This window comes from Grus americana, chromosome 25 (assembly GCF_028858705.1).
Source record: "Grus americana isolate bGruAme1 chromosome 25, bGruAme1.mat, whole genome shotgun sequence".
Taxonomy (NCBI): Eukaryota; Metazoa; Chordata; class Aves; order Gruiformes; family Gruidae; genus Grus; species Grus americana.
In genome coordinates this window covers 5,230,829-5,252,279 of record NC_072876.1, presented here as the reverse complement: position 1 = coordinate 5,252,279, position 21,451 = coordinate 5,230,829, and the positions used below count along the sequence as shown (strand labels likewise).

Here is a 21,451-nt window from a genome sequence, read left to right as displayed (position 1 = left end):
GCACGCCTAGACGCTGCCCCCAGCACCTCCAGCCCCACGCACCCCTGCACCCTGCCTCCTGCACCCCCAGACCCTGCTTCATGCATCCCTGAGCTCTGCCCTCTGCACCCCTGCACCCCCAGACAGTGCCTCTGGCACCCCCACACCCTGCCCCTTTGCAACCAAAAGACAAATAAACAGAATCCACAACACGCGCACACATCTCTATATTTTTAAAGCAATGCTACACAGTTGTTGGGATTCCTTCAAGGTCAAGTTAATGCCAAAACGTTTCTCTCCATAATACGTGTTCAGTAGCTTCCCCCATCACTTTCCCCCAACCACACAATACAACCATCCCCTAGAGACCAAGATACCAAAGGACCCACCCTGTGGTGGCCGAGCACCCTGATATTTAGGGGTGTCGGAAATGACCCGAAACCCGGGGTAGCACAGCCCGGGGCCAGAGGAGAAGTTAGAGCCAGCAAGGTCTCGGTAGCTGTCCCCCAGTCCCCGGCGCTGCTGGGGGGCTTTGTGTTAGGGCTCTCCAGCACGATCCCTGTTTGGGCAGCAGCCAGGAGGCACAGCCCTACAGGAAAACAGTCCACAACAGCAAATCCTGCAGCTGGGAAGGCCACTAATTCCTGCAAACACAGGGGCTGCTCAGTGTGCCCTCAAAAACGCGCAGAACCCTTTTGTCCCACATACCTTAACCAACAGTCGCAGGCCACGTGTACCAGGGGCCCCGCGGCAGCCGCTGCGTGGGCAGAGCCAGGGCCGGGCTTCTGTACACAGCAAGTGGCTGGGAACAAACCCTGTGGGTCCTGCTGGGAGCCCCCGCGGCCACCTGGACCCAAGCAAGGGCACGGCCGGAGCCAGGCTGGGCACCTCTCATTTCTACTAATCACCGTCTGCTCCGTGCACAGCAATTTGTTTGATTTTCTTAACTTTCATTCCATTGCACATCAAAAGTTTCAGTGCAAGGAAAAATAAGCTGGTTAAAGGTCTCACGTTTTGCAAGTAGAGAGGCGTATGAAGGAAAGACAGCACAGTCCACATAAATAAATGTCATCTTTATTTAACCAAATATAATTTATCAGTTGACATCTGTCAATCCAGTTATAGGAACTATAAATAATTAAGACAGTCTTTTTCCTTTAATAAAAAGAGTAAACCAGTATTTTTCATTTGCAGTCAGCTGTATAGTAGGCATGCATTTGAGTGCAACTGGTGGGAAAAGTTTTTGACCATCGATATTCTTCAATTTAATAATTAGATTCTTCCCTGACCTGTTCCCCACACGCACCTTAGACCTCAGATAAACGTACAGACACCACCACCCCAGCGTGACAGCTCTCGGTCACCTCCGGTCTCTTCATTTTACAGGAGGCCACAAATGGAAGACTCTTCCTCTGGGGAATCTTTTCTTGGGGAACTAAATAGTGATGTGACACCTAAAAGACCAGGAGAGTTTCTCGTGTATATATATCTCTATATATAAAGCTTAAGTGTTAATGGAAGGAAGTCTCTTATCTATTCCTCAACATTAGGCAGAGAAATGAGGTGAGCAGCAGATAATTCTCCAGAAGTCCCCGGGCTGAGACTTCAGTACAGCAGGCTCTGAGGGTTGGTTTGTGGGGTTTTGGTGTGGTGTTTTTTTTTTTTTTTTTGAACTGAGCTTTGGCCAAACAAGATCTGTGAGAAGTCGCGTCACTAGGGTGAAGAGTACCAGGTTCAGAGCTACTGCCACAGAGGAACAGTGCAAAGAAGGGAAGGGGAAAGCAAGCCTGACATTACGTTAGCAAGGCAGAAAGGGGAAAGCCATCTCAAAAATCTATCACCCGCTCTTCTGAGGGTCTGAGAGCGAGCAGCCTGACAGGGCAAGGACCCCATCTCTGCCTCCTGCACACGGCGAACAGCTCAGGCAGGAGGAGGAGAACTCAGTATGCACCCACTGATGCAGGAAAAGATTCTTCTACAACTTCAGAGAAGTCCTGGGCAGCCAAGAACCTGATTGCTGTTTGGCTTGGATACATCTGCTCCCGTGGCTTTCCAGAACTGGTTTCCCACTCACCAATCCTGACCTTCCTTTCCAATACACTGGTCTCCAGAGTAAGGACTAGCTCTGCAACCAGATCTCTGGGTTGGGACAATGCTTGATCCCAGACTAACTTTAGTCTTTACTCAGACCATAAGAGGTGCTTTCAGCTCTTCTCAGGGGGAGGGGGACGGACAACGGACGCAGGAACTGTTCTTAATGAATTGCTCCTTACCTTAAAGCAAAACCCTTAGGCAGGGTTTTGTGGAGCTCAGCTAGTTCTGACATTGTCCAGAGTAACAAACAGATCTTCCAACCTGGCCTTTACTTCAGATGAAGATCAGCATTCCCAGCACCACATCTTCTAGCTGAGCAGAGATGCCCAGCCTGGCTGGGACAGAAAGCCGAAAGGAGACGACAAGCATTGGTTTGTATGAGAAATACAGAAGTTAACTAAAGGAGGAAATTGGGCCAATCAAAGATGGTCGTGTTCTGCTGTGAGGAACACAAAGCAAGAGGAAAAGCAGAAAACCACAAATCCAGCAGCTTTCAGGTCATGTTCTGGAGCTGCAAATAGGTAGGACAGGCAGAGTCCAGACCAGGGGCAGAACTGCAGCACTCCGGTTCTGCACTGCTAACTAAAATGAGAGCTCTGCTGTCATTTCAGGACCAGGATGCGAGGTGCTACTATGCTGAATACTGTAGGCATTCCTGCGGCGTTTGGGAAGATACTGGCAGCTCCCCAAGCTTTGCGCACTGCAGCACTGAAATCAGGCTCCATGGCATATACTGTATTTTTCCCATCCTTGACAGTTGTTAAGAGCTTTCACCCTGTGCACGCTTATGCATTGAATTTATATCCATGCATTAGAGCCTGTTTAATAGCACTGTCTGCTTGAGCACATCATTTAAACTTGGTGTAACTGGGTGAAGTTTCCAAGTCAATAAGACCTCCTTACATCAAACTGCACTCAGTTTACTGAATTGATTTATATCCAAATGGGAAAACTAAAGAGCGTTGAGCGTCAACAGCGTTCAGGAAGATCATTTACAAATGCCTCAGTCACACAGCCAGAACAGGTTTTCTCTCATTACGCTGCAGCAGACTGCGTGAGAGCCCGTCCAACGTGCACTAACCATGGAAGAGGAGGGATCTCAGCCATCACAGAGCTGAACAGCACAAAAAGCAGAGAGGAAAGAAAGGGAGCAGGGAGGGAACCCTGCACTCGCAGTGCTCGGCCAGCACTTGCACACTGGGCTGTAACCCTGATGCCAGATTTTACACGCCTGCTCAAGGGCAAGCGGGTTCTTTTGCTAGAGCCTGGTACAGAGCTGCACTAAGAACCAGGGTTTCAGAAGTCAGACTGCACCCGCTGACCTGTTTTCCAGCTGGTGCCTACACATACAGAGAAATCCAGTGGCTGAACACAGATGTCCTTTCCTAAGGGACACCAAGAGCCCAACGCTCCCAAGTTTGAAATGCCTCAGCCTCAACCGAGAGAGGTATTGGGTGGTTTCTTCCCAGCTGCAGCGGGCCCCTCAGCAGCACTCACCAACTAAAAGAAAATCTTAATGCACAAAATAGGATCTATTTTTCCATCCGCACCTCCAGGAAAGAAAAAGACAACTGAACTGAGCAGGCTGCCATGAAAATAGTGTTGTGCTCATAGCAGCATGAAGCAGAGGCTTGCACTCAGCATCCACGACGGCTCCAGCAGATCCTCCAGCAGAGCTCTGTCAGGCCCAAGGGGAGGAGGACAGATGGGGAGAGCTCACAGCCTCTTCAAAGCACAGAGCATATCCCTTTGCACACAGCAGTCGCTGAACTCAGTTCAGGATGAGAGGCAGAACAAGTAGTCCGCAGTTTGAGATGCTGCAAAAGGCTGGCAAAAGGGGCCCCAAATCTGCCAGCAGAGACCAGCCTGCTCAAAGCCAGATTTCAGGGCTCTGCAGTCCTCAAACCCGAGATCACTCACTTTCCTTGCGGGCACATAGGAACGAGTGTTTCGGCAGAGGATCCTTCCTTGCCATCTTTGCTAATCCCTCTAACAGAGACTCGCGTGCTTTGGATGCTAGGCACAGGAGGGGGATTCAGAGAGCGGACACGAAGGAGGAGGGCGACAGGGCAGAGAAGACAGTAGGTACCCCATGCCCTCATCCATGAGGTTGTACTTTGCTAGGAGGTGCCTGTTCAGTAAAATAAATCTGAACCTCACCTCCAGTATTTAAAACGCTTATGAAGCGAAAAAAGCAGCCCTTCACCTCTAGTGACTGGGACAGGGTGGGCTCCCTGCGGGATCCAACTGACCAGTATCTTCACTGTAACCTTGGTTCAGACATTACTACTACAAAATTGCACTTGGTGATTGTCTCGTTACACTTTTTTTTGTCCTTCCTAAAACTAGATTTATTTTCTGTACAAACTTGGCTTGAAATATAAACCACATAAAATTCCCATTGAAAATAATGAGAATCCAGTATCAAAGATGAAGTCTCAAGAGAGACAGGGTGGAGGGAATGAAGCAAAGGAGAGCAAGGGTGGAGGAAAAGAAACAACAACAACAAAATGAGAGGAGGAGGAGAGCTGTGGGAACGGGGGTGGGCAGGGAGAGCTAGTCTCCCACATCGGAGTCCCGGTCACCAATGAGCCAGAGGATGTGAAAGCTGAGAGCGAGGAGACCTGTTCCAATCAGGTCCCCCAGCGCTGTCAAGTATGGGATGGAGAAGTTGTCAGGATCGAGGTCCCTGCCCCACATCCAGTGCACCATCCAGTCAGCAATGTACAGAAGAATGAGAACCTGGGAGGCAGGAAGAAAAGAGCCACATCAGCCACAAATCCCGATCTCTGCAATCCCAGCCCTCATGGAGCATTAGCTGGGGCAACACATACAGCACAAAGAGGAACTGGCGAGTTTCAGAGGGCCCCTGAGCACCCAAATCCCTTGTGTCCTTAGCAGCCTCTGCCCCTATCCTTCTTTAGCTTCACATGTCACCATCAAATTGAGGCTTAGAAGGGAGAACACTGACACCCAAACACCAAAAAGTCTAAATTTTGCATCTCAGGTTTCAGACCTAACCAGAACAAGCTTGAAGAGATACACGGCAAAGATACAGGGAACTCAGAAGCATGCAGGATGCTCGGGAAGGGACAGCAACGTCTGACTTCCAGAAATAAAAGAGCAACTGCCCAGCAGCTGAAACTACCAGCGTGTGAGGTTCTCCCCCTCTGCTTCCATGCAGTGAGGGGCATGAAAGATGAAATCTGCATTGGATCCTCTCAAGCCCTAGGTCTGGGACAAGGATTTAGCCTGTTGCTAACGTCTCTGGTGTCTCTGGGGCTGGGAAGGTCTCGCTCAGGACACAGCAGAGCTCAGGACCACAGCAATCAGCTCACGATGGTCCCTCTGCTTCCAGCTCCCACTCTGGTGCTCCCAAGCCTGCAGACTGCTCACAGCAGCGGCTCCGCAGAGCAGCTGTGAGCAGAAGCCCCCTCCAAGCGCCCAAGCATGCAGCGGGAGTTCGCAACCTAAACTTAGCCTCCTGGATGACAGCACTCTGCTCTTGCCTCTGATGGATGCTCTGACTCATTTCCTCACACTGGCCTCAGTTGTTGATTTTAGGGGACACTGAAACCAAGCACAGCTTCCACAAGCGGAGGGGGTGAGCAGAGGGAGAGCGTAGCTGGGCTTAGTAGGAAACTCTCTAACCAGAGCGTCTCTCCCTACTCGGGCAGCCAGACTCCTGCAAGTGGCCACTGGACAAATACCCCGCTCTGCGTACGTCCCTCAGAACAGCCATCACTAGGGGCTCACACAGCGAGGAGACCAGAGCCCCACACTGCAGAGTCGGCAGGTCTCTACGTTGCAGGGCAGGCAGGGAAAGGGCAGGACAAGCCACAGAAGGCATGGGGTCCCTGCAAATTCCACATCCTGTTTTCTTCACCAGCAGTTTTAAAATTGGTAAAGCACCTTATATGACCGATTAACACACAAGAGGCAAACACTTCTGCTATCGGAAGGACTTAAGAGACAAAAGACAGATTCAAAACTTGCCAAGAACGGGAGGAAAGAAAAATTGTGTGTACAGGTATCAACAAAGAAGGATTTATTCAGTTTGATACCAGCTCATTTGACAAATACAATCTACTTGGCATAGCTCTCCCCAGCACATAAATCTCTTACCTAGGGACAGGGTGTATCGCTGTACCTTCAGCAGCATATCTACAACTTAAGTGGCTGAACAGGTCCCCTCTGCAGGTGACATGGCAGCGTCCCCTTATTCTAGCCCGAGGGGTTACAGCCCCTGGAAAGGCTCCAGCTTACCTGGAGAAGCGCAGCTGTCATGTAGAAGACTATGAAAATCAGGGTGAGCGTAGTGTGTCCACCTTGCATGGAGCTGATGGTGTAAAGGAAAACCAAGTGTCCAGGCACCACCAGAAGAAAGAGCACACGAGCAGAACGAGAATTCACATCTGCAAGAAAAGATGGAGTTCAGGCTTAAGTTAGGCTTGAGCAGAGTAACTCTGCAGCCTCCAGGGGACAAGGCAGTACAACTACGATCAAATGGGAAGCAGGTCCCAGCTCATCGAACCCGCATCCTCACACTGCAGATTTGGGCTGGAAGGCAGTGCCCTGAGTGATGACCCAGCTGTCAGGACGCCCAAGGACTCCTTGCACTAAGCTCGGTAGGAGAGCTTAATTCTGTCCCCAGAGCAAAAGCTGTGCTCAGACCTCAGCTGCCAAAAGGACTCGTGTCCCACCTCTGACAGTGCTCAGTACAGAGCTGCCAAGAATTTCCTGCAACCGTTGGACTTCCTCGCAGCTCTGTCTGCACCTTGTCTGGTGATCAGTTCCCAAACAGATCACCACGTTGGAGACCTCTCACCCCTCCTTGCTCCTCAGGGAGAGCCATGGTCCAGAAGGCCCGGACCTGGCTGCAGGCTATCAAACCTCTTGAGGAAGTTTGGAGAGTAAATAACCTCTGCCTGCACTCTGTGCTGGAATGCAAGTTTGGGCTGTGCTCTGCCACACAACCGCCACAAATAACAGAGCTGTTAGGAAGCCTTTGCAAGTGAGAAGCTTTTTGTAACTGCAGCTCTATAAACCCAGCAGAGCTGCAACACTCGAGCAGCCTCAGGGCAGGTTTCAGTATCCTGGACACATGTGGAAAAGATTTAGAGGGTGGAGGATTTACAGTATTAGACAGTTAGGGCATCGGACTGCTGCACCATGTTTTCCTCATCCAGCAGAGCCATGTCCTCTCACACAGCAGCTCTGCTAAAGGTCTGACTGTCTCTAGAGGGCAGGGCAGGCCAGAGGACCAGCCACATCCCTACGCTGACAGCTGTTTCCAAGCAGACTCCAGCCACCATTTCCTGCGACAGTGCTCCTGCGACTGTCACAGACTAGTTTAGCCAGCCAACTGCAGCAACCGCTGCTGACAAAAGTCAATATATTTCAACACTTGACCTGGATACCTGAGCTGAAGAAAGTGCTGCAAGGGCTGGGACACTTGCGAGGGGCTGTTTCGGAGCTCTCTCCGGGCATCCCGCTCATGTGCAGGTAAGTGGAGATGCGACTAGCCTGCACTGCCACCAGGTTGCCACCCACACCTGCAGATAAGGAGAGAGCAGTAAGATGATGTCTCAGACACTTTCTTTTTGAAGAGCTATTTTCAACAGCCAGCAGACCTGGAATTGCCAGGTGCTGGAATAATGTAGGACAGTCTATTTTTGACCCGAATTACACTTCTGCAGGATGTAAAGAGCTGAGACAAAGCACACTGTTCTACGATTTCCTCTCAGGCCCCTTCATAAAATAGATGCAATTCTATTACGGTAATATTATTATTGCAGCTTTGATTGGAAGAAATACATGAAACAAACAAACAAAAAAGACGCGTCAGCGACCAAAACAGACACAGGAAGTTTAAAACTATTATTTCGTGCACGAGGCATAATGAAACTGTGGAACCCACTATCACAAGATGCACTGGCTCTGAATTAACTCCATTTATTGCAAAAAGTAATAAACAAAGGAATTTCCCTGGTTCATTAGGCAGAAAGGAGGTCAAGGCTTTATACCAGAAGCAATTAGATTTCCTGATTCTGAGTTGCAAATCCAAATCTTTATGTCATCAGGTTCCACAAGGCACATATCTTGGAAGATGTGGGTCTTCCACCAGCCAGGAGGAATCAGGGAACAAAGACAGTTTTTGTTGGGCCCCTGGAAAACGTGTCTTTTCAGCAATTGCCTCCCAGGCCAGTCACCCTCCCATGAAAGGCTGGCACCAGAGGGAGCCAGGCTGCTGTGAAGCTTGGGTCTAACCACTGTGTCTCACTGGCAATCAAAAGGGAATTAGTCTCCTTAATCTGCCTGAAATAAGGCACACGGGACAATTCCACGGTCTGCCAAGAGCTGCAATACCAGAATGGAAAGGAACTCACCATTAATAACTGGTGTGAAGACAGCCATCCCAGCAAAGTTTGGATCTGAGACCGTTCTGTCCAAAATTAAACCCCCAACACTGCAGAGGGAAGATTGAAGATGTCAGTGCTGAAAGCTCCTTAGGAAATACACACACAGAGCACTGAGGGCTTGCTCTGCTGCAGTGATGATATATACGCCTACAGTTGTGGTTGTTGCACATGATTTTAAGCCCGAATATCTGATAACTGAAGACAGTTTTAGCAGGATCTTTCCTCATTGTTGCCAAAACCCAAAGACTAAATCCCCTAACCTACAGCTTACTGCAATGCAATAATCAGAAGCAATCCTGCCCTTCAGAGGACAGAGAGGGCTCTTGTACAGAAGACTTCTAAATGGGATCTGTGTTTACTCCATGGCCATGCCAGGGTCTCCCTCTGCAGCAGCTGGGATATTGTTAAGCCCCTGGATTCCAGCAGTCGGGTGTTTAATCAGGCCTGTGCCTCGAGACCTAGAACCCCATGTCTGTCTACACACAAAATGACTTCCAGTTCCCTGGCAGTCTGGACTGCGGAAGCAGAAGAGGTTTGGTTCCCTCTTGTTCCAGAATCTACCAAGGGCTAAGACGCTGAAGGGCCAGGGAAAGGGTGCCTGGTCTGTCTGTGTTTGGGGGAGAGGAACTCTTCCATGCCTTCCTACCTGCTAATAGCCATTGCAATAATGACTGGCTCCCAGCCAGAGTACAGCACCTCCCGAGTTGCTGCATTCTTCTTGGCAATGATGATCCAGATGGGCAGCAGAGCTATGAAGAAGGCGCATACCAAAGGATTCACATAGGCTTTGCTCTCTGAGGGGGGAAAATAAGCAGAGGCAACAGATCAAGGACACATGCAGTGAGGAGGGGTGCTACTTCAGCTGAGCTCATCAAGCCTATCTACAGGTTACTGCCACCCGTGAAAACTCCAATAAGGGCAGGCAAACTAGACCAGGCAGGCCTCAGCTCTGCAGGACAGGGCATTTCCTTCTCCTGGGGTACTCACAGGGGCTTTATCAACAGACCCGAGCGAGATCTCTTCAATTTCAACTGCACATTCCTACTTCCCACTCCTGGGCAAGACCTCCCAGTGTTGCTTCACCTCTGGCTGAACCTGGCTGAGTCACATCCCCTGCATCCCAGCCGCCAGGGAAGGAAGGTGGAGGAAGTCTGGAGTCTACAGCTGCAGCTCTGCACTGAGGATCCCCAGCTGGTACTGACAGTACAAAAGACGAAATCCAAAGCTGCCTTCCCCCGCTGCTTTAGCCACCATCAAGCCCCTGGCACTTGGAAGGAGACCACCTCTCCCTTACCACTTTACCCAGTGAGAAGCAGGCAGATCACTGCCAAGACTGTCTGCAGCTAAAGAGCAGCAAGAAGGTGTATTTCCTCCCCTTATCAGTGCTGACCAGGTCTCACTAACTGGGGTAGCTTCCAGGCCAGGCATCCTACATAACCTGAGAATAGGAAAGGCAGGAAGAGAGGGAATTGCGAGGGAGATGCTGCAGCACGTGGAAGGACCAGGGAGAGACAAAGACCTTTTGTTGCTCCTCACCCAGCTCTTTGTACAAGCCCCAGCTGATTCCTGAAAGCAGAGCCAGGGTGATGAGATCACCCAGGCTGGCAGCAATTGGTGTGGCGACGTTATCAGGATTGATCCCCATCTTCCTGGATCCGATGATGACCCCAATCATAATCATGCCTACAGCCAAAAAGAGGAAGAAAACAGGATGAGGCCAAGGAGAGCCCATCGTTTTAGGAAGAGGTGCATGGAGGGTGTGCAGGGTCTGTCTCTCACCCAGAACAAGGGAAGCAATGAAAGCAGTAGCCACACTGCTGGCACAAAGCAGGACAGCATGGTCAATGCTGAAGTGCCCATCTGGGATCCATCCAAATATCACCGCTGCAATCGAGGCCAGGAAGCCAACCACAGTAGCTTGAACCTGAAAATAAACACCAGACAGGCACTATGAGGACTAGAGAGCAAAATGGTCCCAGGGCAAGAGAAGAGGGAAACACCACCAGCATACCACCATTTCAGGTGGATGAGCATCGAGTGGGGAAACACCACGTCTCACCTGTAGAGCAAACCACTACAGTAAGATGGTGGTGGGACAAGAATCATGTGCAACAACCACAATACCAAACCCCAGGTATTTAAACCTGACACTTGCCACAGCTGGCTTTAACCAACTACCAATATTCCCACTTTCTCCTCCCTTCACGTTTTCTTACCTGTATCAGAGCCATGTTCCCCGTTATCATCTTCCAGAGCTCTTTGGGAGTATCCATTTGGCCAATATTAGCCTGCAAGAGGACATCACAACATCATTAAAGGCTGACAGCGTTTTGCATTTGCTAACAGTCAAATTCCTGCCTTCCAGCTATGCAAGTTTGTGCTGGGAGCAGGAGAGAATAATGACCTCAAATCCTCAGCCTTTATGGGAGAGCAATTCAGTAGAAAAAGCGTGCCTGTCTGCGTGTGCATGTGTGTGTGTACAGCTGGGGCATAGCTCTGCAGTAACACCCCAGTCTGTGACAGTCCCTTGGGCTGTACACCCTGGATATTAACAGTGCCTCTTCCAACAGTTACTCTGGTTTTGTACTCCAGAACACCAAAGCTCTTCCCAGTTTCAGCTTCACCACCTTCTCCTTCCCAGCTGCAGGAATGGGCTGACACTCTCCTATGCAGTAGGAGCAGAGCCAGACCCACTACAGAGGGGGTTTTGAAGGGAGCGTAAAGGGGAATCGACATCAATAGAACGTCTGATGAAAATCTTGCAAAAGCAACAAGATATACTTTGTCCCCATGCAGAGTCATGCATTGCTGCTTATTTACTCATTGAATTCACTCCACTGGTGATCAAGCCAAGCCTGGCTCAGGCCCAGTTGGGTCAAGCTGCCCCTCAGGTCAGCAAGCCAGGAGGGAAATAGGGGTGCATCGACTCAGGTCAGCTATGTGCCCCAGCTCCGACATGGACCAGGGCCAGAGTAGCATCACATGGGCTGAAGAAGCTGGCAGCACGAACTACTGTTTTAGTTAAAAGCTGAGTAAACAAGGCTAATGCCACGTGGAGACCTACTGAGTAGCGGGAAGCAGCCATGGCACACGGGTCATCTGGCACTGCTACAACTGCGGGAGATGCTAATCAGACTAACCAGAACAGACGGAACATTGCTGTAATTCCCTGGTGTACGATCCAAAATAACCCAGCGGAATCACTGCAGGTTGCTGGTTATTGCAGAGCATAAGGGTTCTGGTCTTCCCTAGCACCTTCTAGGTCTTTATGGGAAGTTGGAAGAATGGACAGGCAGAGGGTATAACCTTATATCCAATCTTGTGTTATTAGAAGCTGATGAAGAGGAAACAAGGGAGAGGCTCAAGCAATCTGAAAGTGGTAAATGCATCTTGGCTGACAGTGTCAAACTCAAGCTTCTGCACAATACACCAGCAATTTCTACTTCTCAGGTTTCCTTGCTGCCTCTGCAAAAACCAAGTCATCAGTGATCTACTAATCCTTCTGCTCCCCTTACTGCACGCACTGGAGAGCTCATTTCAATCAGCATTGAGATGCGTCAATCTCTGGAGTGAATTTATTCTGGTCAGTTTAGTGAAGAGGAGGAAAGAATGGGGGAAAACCAACAAAAAGTTGACCAGAGTAGCACTGAGCACATCCAGCACAGGAATTTGAGCTCCATATGAAGCCTGACCTTAAAATTCCAGCCACACGGCAATTAGGTTGGGATTAACATAACCTAGCTGTAGTCACTGGCAACAGGATTTTAATCCTTTAACTAATGGGAGAGTTTTGCTTCTTAATTGTGAAAGGAATTTCTGAGGTGCCTTAATGCAGCACTAATTAGAAACCCACAGTTTGAGAAACCACTCCAGGCTGCTTTCCTGCAGAGAGAGCACGAGACCCGCACCGTGAAGCACTAGTCGGGGGGAGCTCCCTCCGTACACCTGCACGTGGGTCCCCCATGCTGAGAGATGAACAGGGCAAGGAGGGGAAAAAAAAAAAAAAAAAGGAAAGCCCACAAGATGGTCCTATCGTCCTATCCTACCACACGCAGATATGAGGAGGTGCAAGGGAAGGCTAGGGGATTCATGTAGAGGCAGCACAGCCTTCTTTCCTGCCAGGGCAAAGGAAAGCAGAAGACAGAGCTCAGGTGTTGGCCCACAAAGCTAATACCACCCCACAGGCGTCAGCTCAGGGGCAGGAGGTGGCACCAGGAGACCAAGCTGGTGCAAGGGCAGCAGCCGCTCGGCACAGCCGGGCAGGTGAGCCGGACGGGTGCTCTCTGGGCCAATTCCCTCGTGACCCTGCTGCAGCCACCACACAGAGAGGGGAAGTTTTGCATTCCTGTGACTTTCTGCACAGTCTCGTTTCTCTGCCAAGCCTGTCCCAACATTGCTCCATGCCAGCCCCATAAGGGAAGAGGATGGAGAAAACGGAGGCTGCAGAAATACTGCCTTTGTCCCAGGAGAGCCAAGCCCTCACCCTGATAAGCCCATGCTCAGAAAGTGCAAGCTGGCCAAGGCCGAGAGGGAGAACGGCCTGTGTCTGGGACAGCAAGGATCCTGACGTGATCCGAACAATAGGGAGCGAATAAAACAAAGAGATTTGTTTCCCAGAACGAAGGGGCAAACAAAGCTCAGCCTGCAACATGCTGCAGCGCTCAGCCTCTGTCCCTGCCAGCCCTGGCACTGGAGCACAGCTGGGTGTGCGAGGCCTCCAGCAGCTTTGTCCTCCCTAGCAGCGCCTCGGGAGAAGACACCAGCACTGAGGGGGAGCAGCCACAGCCCCGCTTTGGCCAGGTAATGCTGGCAGACCATCCCTCCTGGCAGCTCAGCACCTTGCTCCTTCAGAGAATGAGGAGCAAGGGCTGAATCCAAGGAGGTGGTCCCCACAGTCAGAGGAATCGGCAGGCAGGGGCTGGGGTGCAGAGGCCAAGCCAAGGGCTAGTCCAGGGAAATGCTCTTTGCCTTCCTGCTCCCCAAAGACTGCAGCGACAACCCCAGACTCTTCAGAATACGTGCCATGGGTTCAGTGGATGAGAGCAGCATCCCTTAGGGTACATACAGGGAGCTATTGCATGAGGGACAAGAGAGGCTGCAGGTGACAGAGGCTGGATGAGCAACTCAAAATGTCAGCTCTGCTACCACCCAGGAGTGCACCAGAAACCTTGGGCCTCAGAGGCCAACAAGAAGCTACTGAGGAGCAAAGAGACACAGCTGGCATCACCCCATTGCTCAGGATGGAAGAACAAGAGAGGACCCAGGAGAGCAGATACACAGAGACCTTTTCAACACTCTCCTGTGCTTTCCCCTGCAGCAATTGGAAAGAGGAAGGCTGAGAGGAAGGGAGCGTGCTAAGAAGCAGCTCTCTGCTAGCTACGCTTGCTGCTACCACCCAGGCAGCCAGTTCTCCATCCCTACATCTCAGTGAGCACTTCCCGAGCAGCTCTTAGGCCAAAGCAGGTCAGCTCCTCTGCACTGTCAAGGCCAAGACCAGGCTGCTTGCTGCAGCTTGCCTCTCTCCCAGCAATTCACAGCACAGCCAGTGGAGTTAGCTTGGCAGCAGGCAGCTAACACCTTTCAGATGTAAGATTCAAAACTATATGTACTCCCATCATGGGAAACACAGAAACATCAGGCAGTCACTTGCCATCATGCTCAAGCAGAAGATGCTTTGCAGAAGGAAGGAGTATTATTGTCCCTGTTAGGAGAGGATGTCAGTCTCTCCAGTGCCGCTCAGCTACAGAGACAGACTGCTGTGTTATAGAAACATTTAAACACAAAGCAATTCATTTACAGCTGGACTAACACAGTATTCTGAGGAGCTAACAGAGCCTGCACCCATCTCTCACAGAGAGCTCACTGTTTCACAGGAATCGTACTGAATTCCAGCAAGAGAAATGCCTGACCGTGCCTCTCCATCAACTTCAAGAGGCTGTCAATCCACCTGCTAGCTCTCACTGCAAGGTCCCCTCCCTTTTAGCCTTTGCCGTACAATTCTCTTTCATCTCCTAGCCCTCCTGAACCAGGCTTGTTTTAGCCTGCTTTGATGACATGCCTGCACCCAGCTTCCTCATGAAAAAAACAACCTAGATCCAAGCACTCCAGACACTAAACTGCCAAAGCCAGCTCACACACCGTGCCTCCAGGCCCACGAGCAGCCACGAAAAGGAAATGAACTGTCAGCAAAGCTTAAGGACTATTAAGCCTTCAAATCTGATCAGTCCAGTGGGATGAAGACACCATCCCAGCATGCTGAACTCCAGGCTCTGGTTTCAGTGGTGACTGACAGAGATTTTTCGTCTGCCCAGCTACCACGCATGCGTACGCCTTCCCACCCCTCCCCAAACCAGGTATCCCGCTCCCTCCCTCGACTCCCTGGGTACTCACAGCTGTCGACAGGCGAGATGCCAGAGTCATCTCTAGGTTCCCCTTCAGGCCCAGTAATGCAGGTACTAAGATAAATACCTCAGTCACGTATTTGAAGACATCCCAGTGCTGCAAGATTAAAACAACAACAACAAAGACCATTAAAAATAATCATGGCTGTTAGAAACCTTTGCCTTGGACTGAGTGTCGCTTACTCATCCACCTTTGCCACCTGGCACTGCCCGCATGTGGCCCTGAGCAGACAACCCAGTTCCCCTTCTGGTGCCACACTTTGAATTTTGCAGCAATTTTACTGTTTTTGACATTCACGTAGCAGTGACCACGTGATCCTGCTGAGCTTAAAACACAGATCTCAGCCTGCAACTTTCAGTTAAAAATCCCCCAAAGATTAACCACTGACAAAATGTTTACGCATACAGAGGCCAAAATAGGGAAAAGACGAAGAGATTTTGCCCAATACTTGCAGTTTTTGGCAGAATCAAGTACTGAAGGGTCTGTCAGTCTCAGATGAAAGCAATTCCCTATATGTGTGTCTTACAAATACATTGCACTTACATTACTCAGGTATTTACTAACTACTGTGGCTCTACAGTCAAGTCAGCTCCCTCGGGCACGAGGCAGGAGGGGCATGCACGGTTATTTAGGAAAAAACAAGAGTAATTGCACGGTAAGCAGTCTTATAGGAGAGCAGCTGGCTTCCATGAAAACAAAACCACCCCAAAACCAACTCGCAACCACATTTAAAATAAACCCTGCAAGCTACACAAACCTCATTGCTCGATTCTTTATTTTCATGAATGTTTTGCAAGCAGGCCCTGAGTCCAAAATAACTCCCACTTCCCACATTGCCTGACAGCCATACTCCTTAAAGGACACCGAGAACAGCTGGAATTGCACACTCAACAGCTGGCTGCTGCTCTGAGCAAGTTAACAGCCACAGCTCTCGCAGCTTTCTTCCTGCAAACGTTACCTGCAACGGGTTCCATCTCCTGCAGCACTCTCCTTGACAGTGTCAGCCCGTCAGGCTAACTAGCCAATGGGACAGGCATTTCTTTCTAGGACAAGGAACACTATCAGCCAACACCTTCCAGCAAATACAAGTCACTCTACCTGCATGACTAATACCTTCCTGTGGGGAAGGACTTCAGTTATTTTTGTTTATTTTTCCATCCTTTGTGCTGCTTGCCTTCACCACTGAGCCAACAAATTCCATTTTCCTGCCAGGTCCTTTGCAATACCACATTCAAGCTGCATGCAGTTGAAAAACCGTTTGAGAGAAAACTGTGATCACAGGAGGCAGGTAAGTGCTTGAGATGGATGAACTGGGACCATTTTCCTCAAAGGGAAAAACTGTTTTCCGGTCAATAAAAATCCCCTTACTGCTTCTGACAGCTTGGTAAGACAAGCTAACCATGCTCTCCAGCTCCCAGGTGCACAGATGAAAGCTGCTCAGCTATTTCAGGCACAGCCACAACCCTCTCTCTGCTCGAGGACAAGGCTCCTGAGGATACCCAGTCTCCAGACTCTCCTCATGCAATGAAGAGTCCTCTCCCAGCCACCATGATGGGCAGCACCTAAGGAAACCACCGTGGTCCCTGCAGCCTCAGCTCTGACCACCCCACGCTCAGCTAACCTGAGACCTTTCCACCACAGCCAAAGGCACTCTGAAAGGGTCCGGGCTCTGCACGACTCTCCGAGCAGGGGGACGTTTGAGTTCAGCAGGGTAGGAAAGGCAGGAGGGAGAACCAGTCTGAAATACTTCAGCCGACACAGTGGCACATCAGGCTGTGCTTCCTTTAAGGTCACATCTAGGAACAGGCAAGCATGGCTCTCCTCAATCTATTTTTAGACAGGCGTTACGATTATTTTGCTACTTGTTGTACTGGTGAATCCTTTGCTACAACTTCCCGTAGCAGTATCTAGAATTCAATCAGCAAGCAACACACTCCCACTTCCCAGCAGGACGAGCTGGGTGTCACCAGAATCACTTAATGAAAGGAACATCGTCATTAGTCAGACCGCAGGCTGGAAGCGCTGTGCAAAAGTTTCCTGGCTCTTTCTGCCTCCAAAGATCATAGAGGCAGGATCAGGCAATAGCTAGCACAAGTTCACAGCCCTCCCTCACCTCATCCCAACCCTGGCTTTGTAAATTAACCATTAAAGGAGGTTGCGCTGTGAGCTGGTGCCAGAAGCCTCTGTAACTGGAGCCTGCCAAAGCAGCTCCCTGAGCAAGACAGGGCTGTTCCTGGAGAAAGGAATAAAAGAATAAAAGCCATCTTTGGTGAAGGAAAACAAGAAGATTTCTGCAGACATCAGCAGCTTGCTCACTGCAAAGAGCAGGACCCATGGGCTCCTGCCAACTTTCTTAATATAAGATGTTATACAACACTGGTCTACGGGCATTTAGTACGTCTCGAAGGCCTCCCTGGCTCCTCCAGAGAAGAAAGCTCCCTGCAGAGACGTGTGCCCACGATGTGGCTCCAAGGGGAGAACCAGAACCAGACTGTTTGGGGAAGACAAAAAAGGGGAAAGAGAAGATGAAATATGAATTTAAGTTCAGGACGTTGAGCTGTTAAAATCCCTTTACCATCTGTAACAACCCCTCTGAGAGGCACAGAAATAAGCTGTTTTCTGGGGTGAGGAGAGGGGCTAACACAGCACGCAAGATCCTCCAAGACTGTCCAGTCTGGTCCGTGCAAAGAGGGACGCACCACACTGGGGAGCGAGGGGGCTCCCGGCTGGCTTTCAGCAGAGCTGTGGAAGAGAATTACAGGGAGAGGCACTTCATCTCCAGCACCTCCTCCCTGCCCTCAGGGGAGGGGGAGCACAGAAACTATAAGCAATCTAGCTTTAACTTATTTCAACTTCATTTTCTACTAAGCCTGTGGTCCCTTTGAACACAAATCTACCCAGATACCAGAGCCACCAGACCTCGGCCTCTCCCGTGCAGTACCCAAGGGGTGAGATCAGACCCCGGCGTGCCAGAGGTTCTGGAAGAAACATCAAACCCCAGGTGGTGTTCTGCAGTTTCCTGCAGGCTCGCTGCCTTTCAGAAGCTTTGCACCTGCAGACAACAGATATTTCCAGGGTAACAGCTGCTTCTCAGTCTTGTCATTTTTAGTCACCGCATGCAAAGTTAAGGCTTACGAGTCATGAGTAACAGCGTGATTTCGCTCAGATTATTGCGGGATGGTGATTCATGACAGCTCAGAGGGGAGGGACATGCTGCAGGTTGGAGCTATGACTGCCTTGGTGCAGGTGCTTCACATATAGCGCTTCTCCCAGCACCCTGCCTCCAAACGCCAAGGAACAAGCAGCCTTAACAGGAGAGCTACAGCTCCAGGGCCAGCATTCTCCGCTGGCCCCGGCTAAGAGCCACCCCAGAGGGATGCTAACACCAGAGGTGGTCAAGCAGGGGAAATGAGCGGACTCCCTCCTCCTTACAAAATACCGTCCATCCCATCCAAAAAACCTCCAGGGAGCACACAAATCTGGAAAACAACAATCGGGGCTCTGCTGGGAGAGAGGACTGTGCCAATAGTCCTCTACACAAAAAGCAGCTGGTATGCTCACGTGTCACCTGGCCCAAAGGCCTCTCCAACCCCAAAGGGAACAGAGGCAAGTTCTCCTCCTGAGAGGCAAATTCATAGGGACATATTAATGGGACAGCATGGCCAAAGGCCATGGCTGCTTGTTTTCACAGTGGGGAGACCAATTACAGCTGGCCAATTAGTCCGTTTATCCAAACCGGAGGAAACAAAGAGTGTATGGAGCCCTCCATCCGTCGCGAACTATGGCTGCATCCAAAGCAGTGGGACTCCAGTCCGCCCCAGTGCGCCAGCCACCCACTCCACATGCTTCCCTCCTTTCATCCAAGGTTTTGAGTCTCTGGGAAGCCAGCTATCAAGATCAGCTCCCCAGACTCTGCGGGCAAGCCAGCCGAGGCCACACACTTCCCATCCCCCTTTTCTACCCTATGGCATTTAGATGTCTCATTTAATCCCAAGGCTAAAGGGAGTTAGAGGAGTTGGCAGGACAAGCTGCATAGCCACATCCTGAGCTGCTGAGGGACAGAGGAATTATTCTTTCTAATGGCCATAAAAAAAAAAAAAAAGGCAGGAGAACACAGCAATATGCCACAGTATCCCACCCCTGCCCCGCTCCTCCCTGGCCAGAAGGGCCATTCCTTCTCCAGGAAAGGCTTTAGGTTGGGTTTCTATCACTGGCCTGGGCAACTGCCAGAGGAGCCACGCATGAGTTTACAGGGACCTTGCAAAGGGAAACACGCTTGAAATGTCTTTCAGGAAAATTATTCTGGTAAATCTCTCCCAGATTAACTTGGCGCAGCCAGCCTTTCCTGTTTTAAGTCACTTGAAAACTCTCTCAACAGGCTGCATCAAGAGAAACCATAAGGATGACCAGCGTGCAAAGGCACACAGGGAAATAGCCATTAGGGGCAAGAAAGCAAGAGAAAAGTCTGCCTGACCACCCACAGATATGAGAAAAGCCTGACTTCCCCAAGTACGACAGAGCCCTACTGGCACACAGCTCGGGTGGAGACGATCGTAACTGCCAGTAACACAGACAAGTGACTAACATTCAAGTCTTTCTATGCCAACACTGCAAGGGCTTGTTTACCCCACTTAAACAAACAGAGGAGCTTCAAGCAGAGCGTTTTTGGTTGACCACAGTTCCAAAATGGCTGCCTCCTCCATCCAAATAGTTTCATAAACCTACACTGCACGGATGATTGAGTTTTGTGCCTTACTCACCGTTTTGGGCTGGGCATCAAGACAACTCTGCACAGCCTGTCTTTCAGGGCAAAGGAGAAGAGTTAGTTAAGCAGCTGACCCACCACCAGACACACACACACTTGGAAAACCTGTGTTAGAGAGACCAGCACAGGAGCCACAGTCCATGAAGTCACACTTGCCACATAAAACCTAAGCAAGCCGCACGGCTGTCAGGTTCTCACAGTGTCACCTATCACGAGAGACCTGATAAGATATCATGTCTGGTAACACATCAGTTTTCATCCAGAGCCTTTCCAAAAGATCACCTCCACACATCGCTCAGGAGGAATCACCCTGTTAGCCCCGTCGCCCCTGGCCACTTCAAAAGCATGAGAAGGCAGCATAAGGGCCACTTGGCCAGCCTTCGAGGTTTGGAGCGAGCCACCATGCAAGCGTCCCGCACGCACCGTGACAGGCGAATCATTAACCTGGCTGGCACGAGCCTGGTGTACTGGAACAGCGCAGCAAACATCCAAGATGGAAAAGGGACGCAGGACGTGCAGAACTAGCAACTGGAGGTGGGATGCCTACAGCCACCATCCGGGGAGCGCTTTACTTCAAGCCGTAACGCACAGAGTGGTCTCAGTTCCCAGGCAGGTGCTTTGGCTGCACGCGTGCCAGCTACAACCTCCTCTTCTGAGCCGGATCAGGGCAGCTGCAGCGCAGGGATGCCCACAGCTTCTTCTCCCCTCGCTCCAGACATCACCGAGGTCACCCCTGCCTCCCCCCATCCCAAACGGCATGCAAGGTAACAGGTCTCCTCCCCTCACAGTTGCTATCTGCTGAGCGAGCCTTGGCATTCGAGTCCCTCCTGGCTTGGGATCAAGCCATGGTCTAGAGAGACAGGATTCAGAGCCCAGTGCCATGCCAGGGAAGTATCAGCCTACCTGCACAATGTCAAGCACCATTCCAGCAGCAACTGTCCCAAAGCCTGCCAGGAGGAACGGAAAGAGGACTTGCAGCCCGATGGAAAAGGAGGTCTCCTTGAGGGGCAAGGCTGCCTCAGGACCTCGGTCTGTGCTGGTATCATCACTTTCATTGCTCTGGCTACCATTTTCCAGCAAGGCATCTTCTTCTCGCACTCCTTTAGCATTGGCACGGGACTCCAACACCACCACTTCTACCCCATCACTATCGGGTCCCAGGAAATCCGAGGGCTCCACCAGCTGCCCCCGGTCCGGACTGGTGAGACAGTCCACGGGCACAATGGGTAGCACAGCCCCATTGGCCTGGTGGGTCTCCTTCTGCTCTGGCTTGGAAGACATGCTGCAGAGAGGCTATCCTGACCCTTGGCTTGGTGGGCCTACAGCCAGAAGCTGTTCCAGAGGAGATCTTCTGCCAGAAGCTTATACAAATGGCCTTTCCGGCATCTAGAGGCAACCTCTCCTATCCCTGCTCGCCTGCTTTTGAGTGCAGAGACTGCTCCTGCAGCAGAGATCCCCATCAAGCAAAGTCCAGGAATGGAGGACCCCAACCACTGAGCTAGCAGGGAACACTGCAGGAACTGGGAACTACAGCAAATTCACTCGAGTTCTCCTCCTCTCCAGTACTGTGCCGTATAGCAGCCACCAAGACAGGATCCAAGCTTTTCTTCTTTGATGTGTGACACTTTAGTGCATTTTCTCCAGGTCGTCTTCAAGCAGCACGACTGCTGTGATGGGGCACACAAGGCAGAGAGAAAAACAGATGAAGTCAAGACCACTGAATAACGCAGAAGCTTAAAGGGCTGAGGAAGCAGAGAGTAGATATGAGAGGGACTGGTTTTTAGAGATG

General features: G+C 50.7%; 1 protein-coding gene across 1 annotated transcript; it reads right to left on the bottom strand.

The window, feature by feature from the left end:
* Positions 1–1,037: 1,037 nt before the first annotated feature.
* Positions 1,038–20,945, bottom strand: SLC41A1 (solute carrier family 41 member 1). Its single transcript, XM_054803627.1, has 10 exons — positions 20,566–20,945; positions 14,886–14,993; positions 10,712–10,783; positions 10,275–10,419; positions 10,032–10,178; positions 9,142–9,289; positions 8,463–8,542; positions 7,494–7,628; positions 6,340–6,488; positions 1,038–4,815 (listed from the first exon to the last, which is right to left on the bottom strand). Exons 1-10 carry the CDS (start codon positions 20,941–20,943, stop codon positions 4,630–4,632), a joined length of 1,548 nt encoding a protein of 515 aa, XP_054659602.1. The 5' UTR covers positions 20,944–20,945; the 3' UTR covers positions 1,038–4,629.
* Between the last annotated feature and the right edge of the window lie 506 nt (positions 20,946–21,451).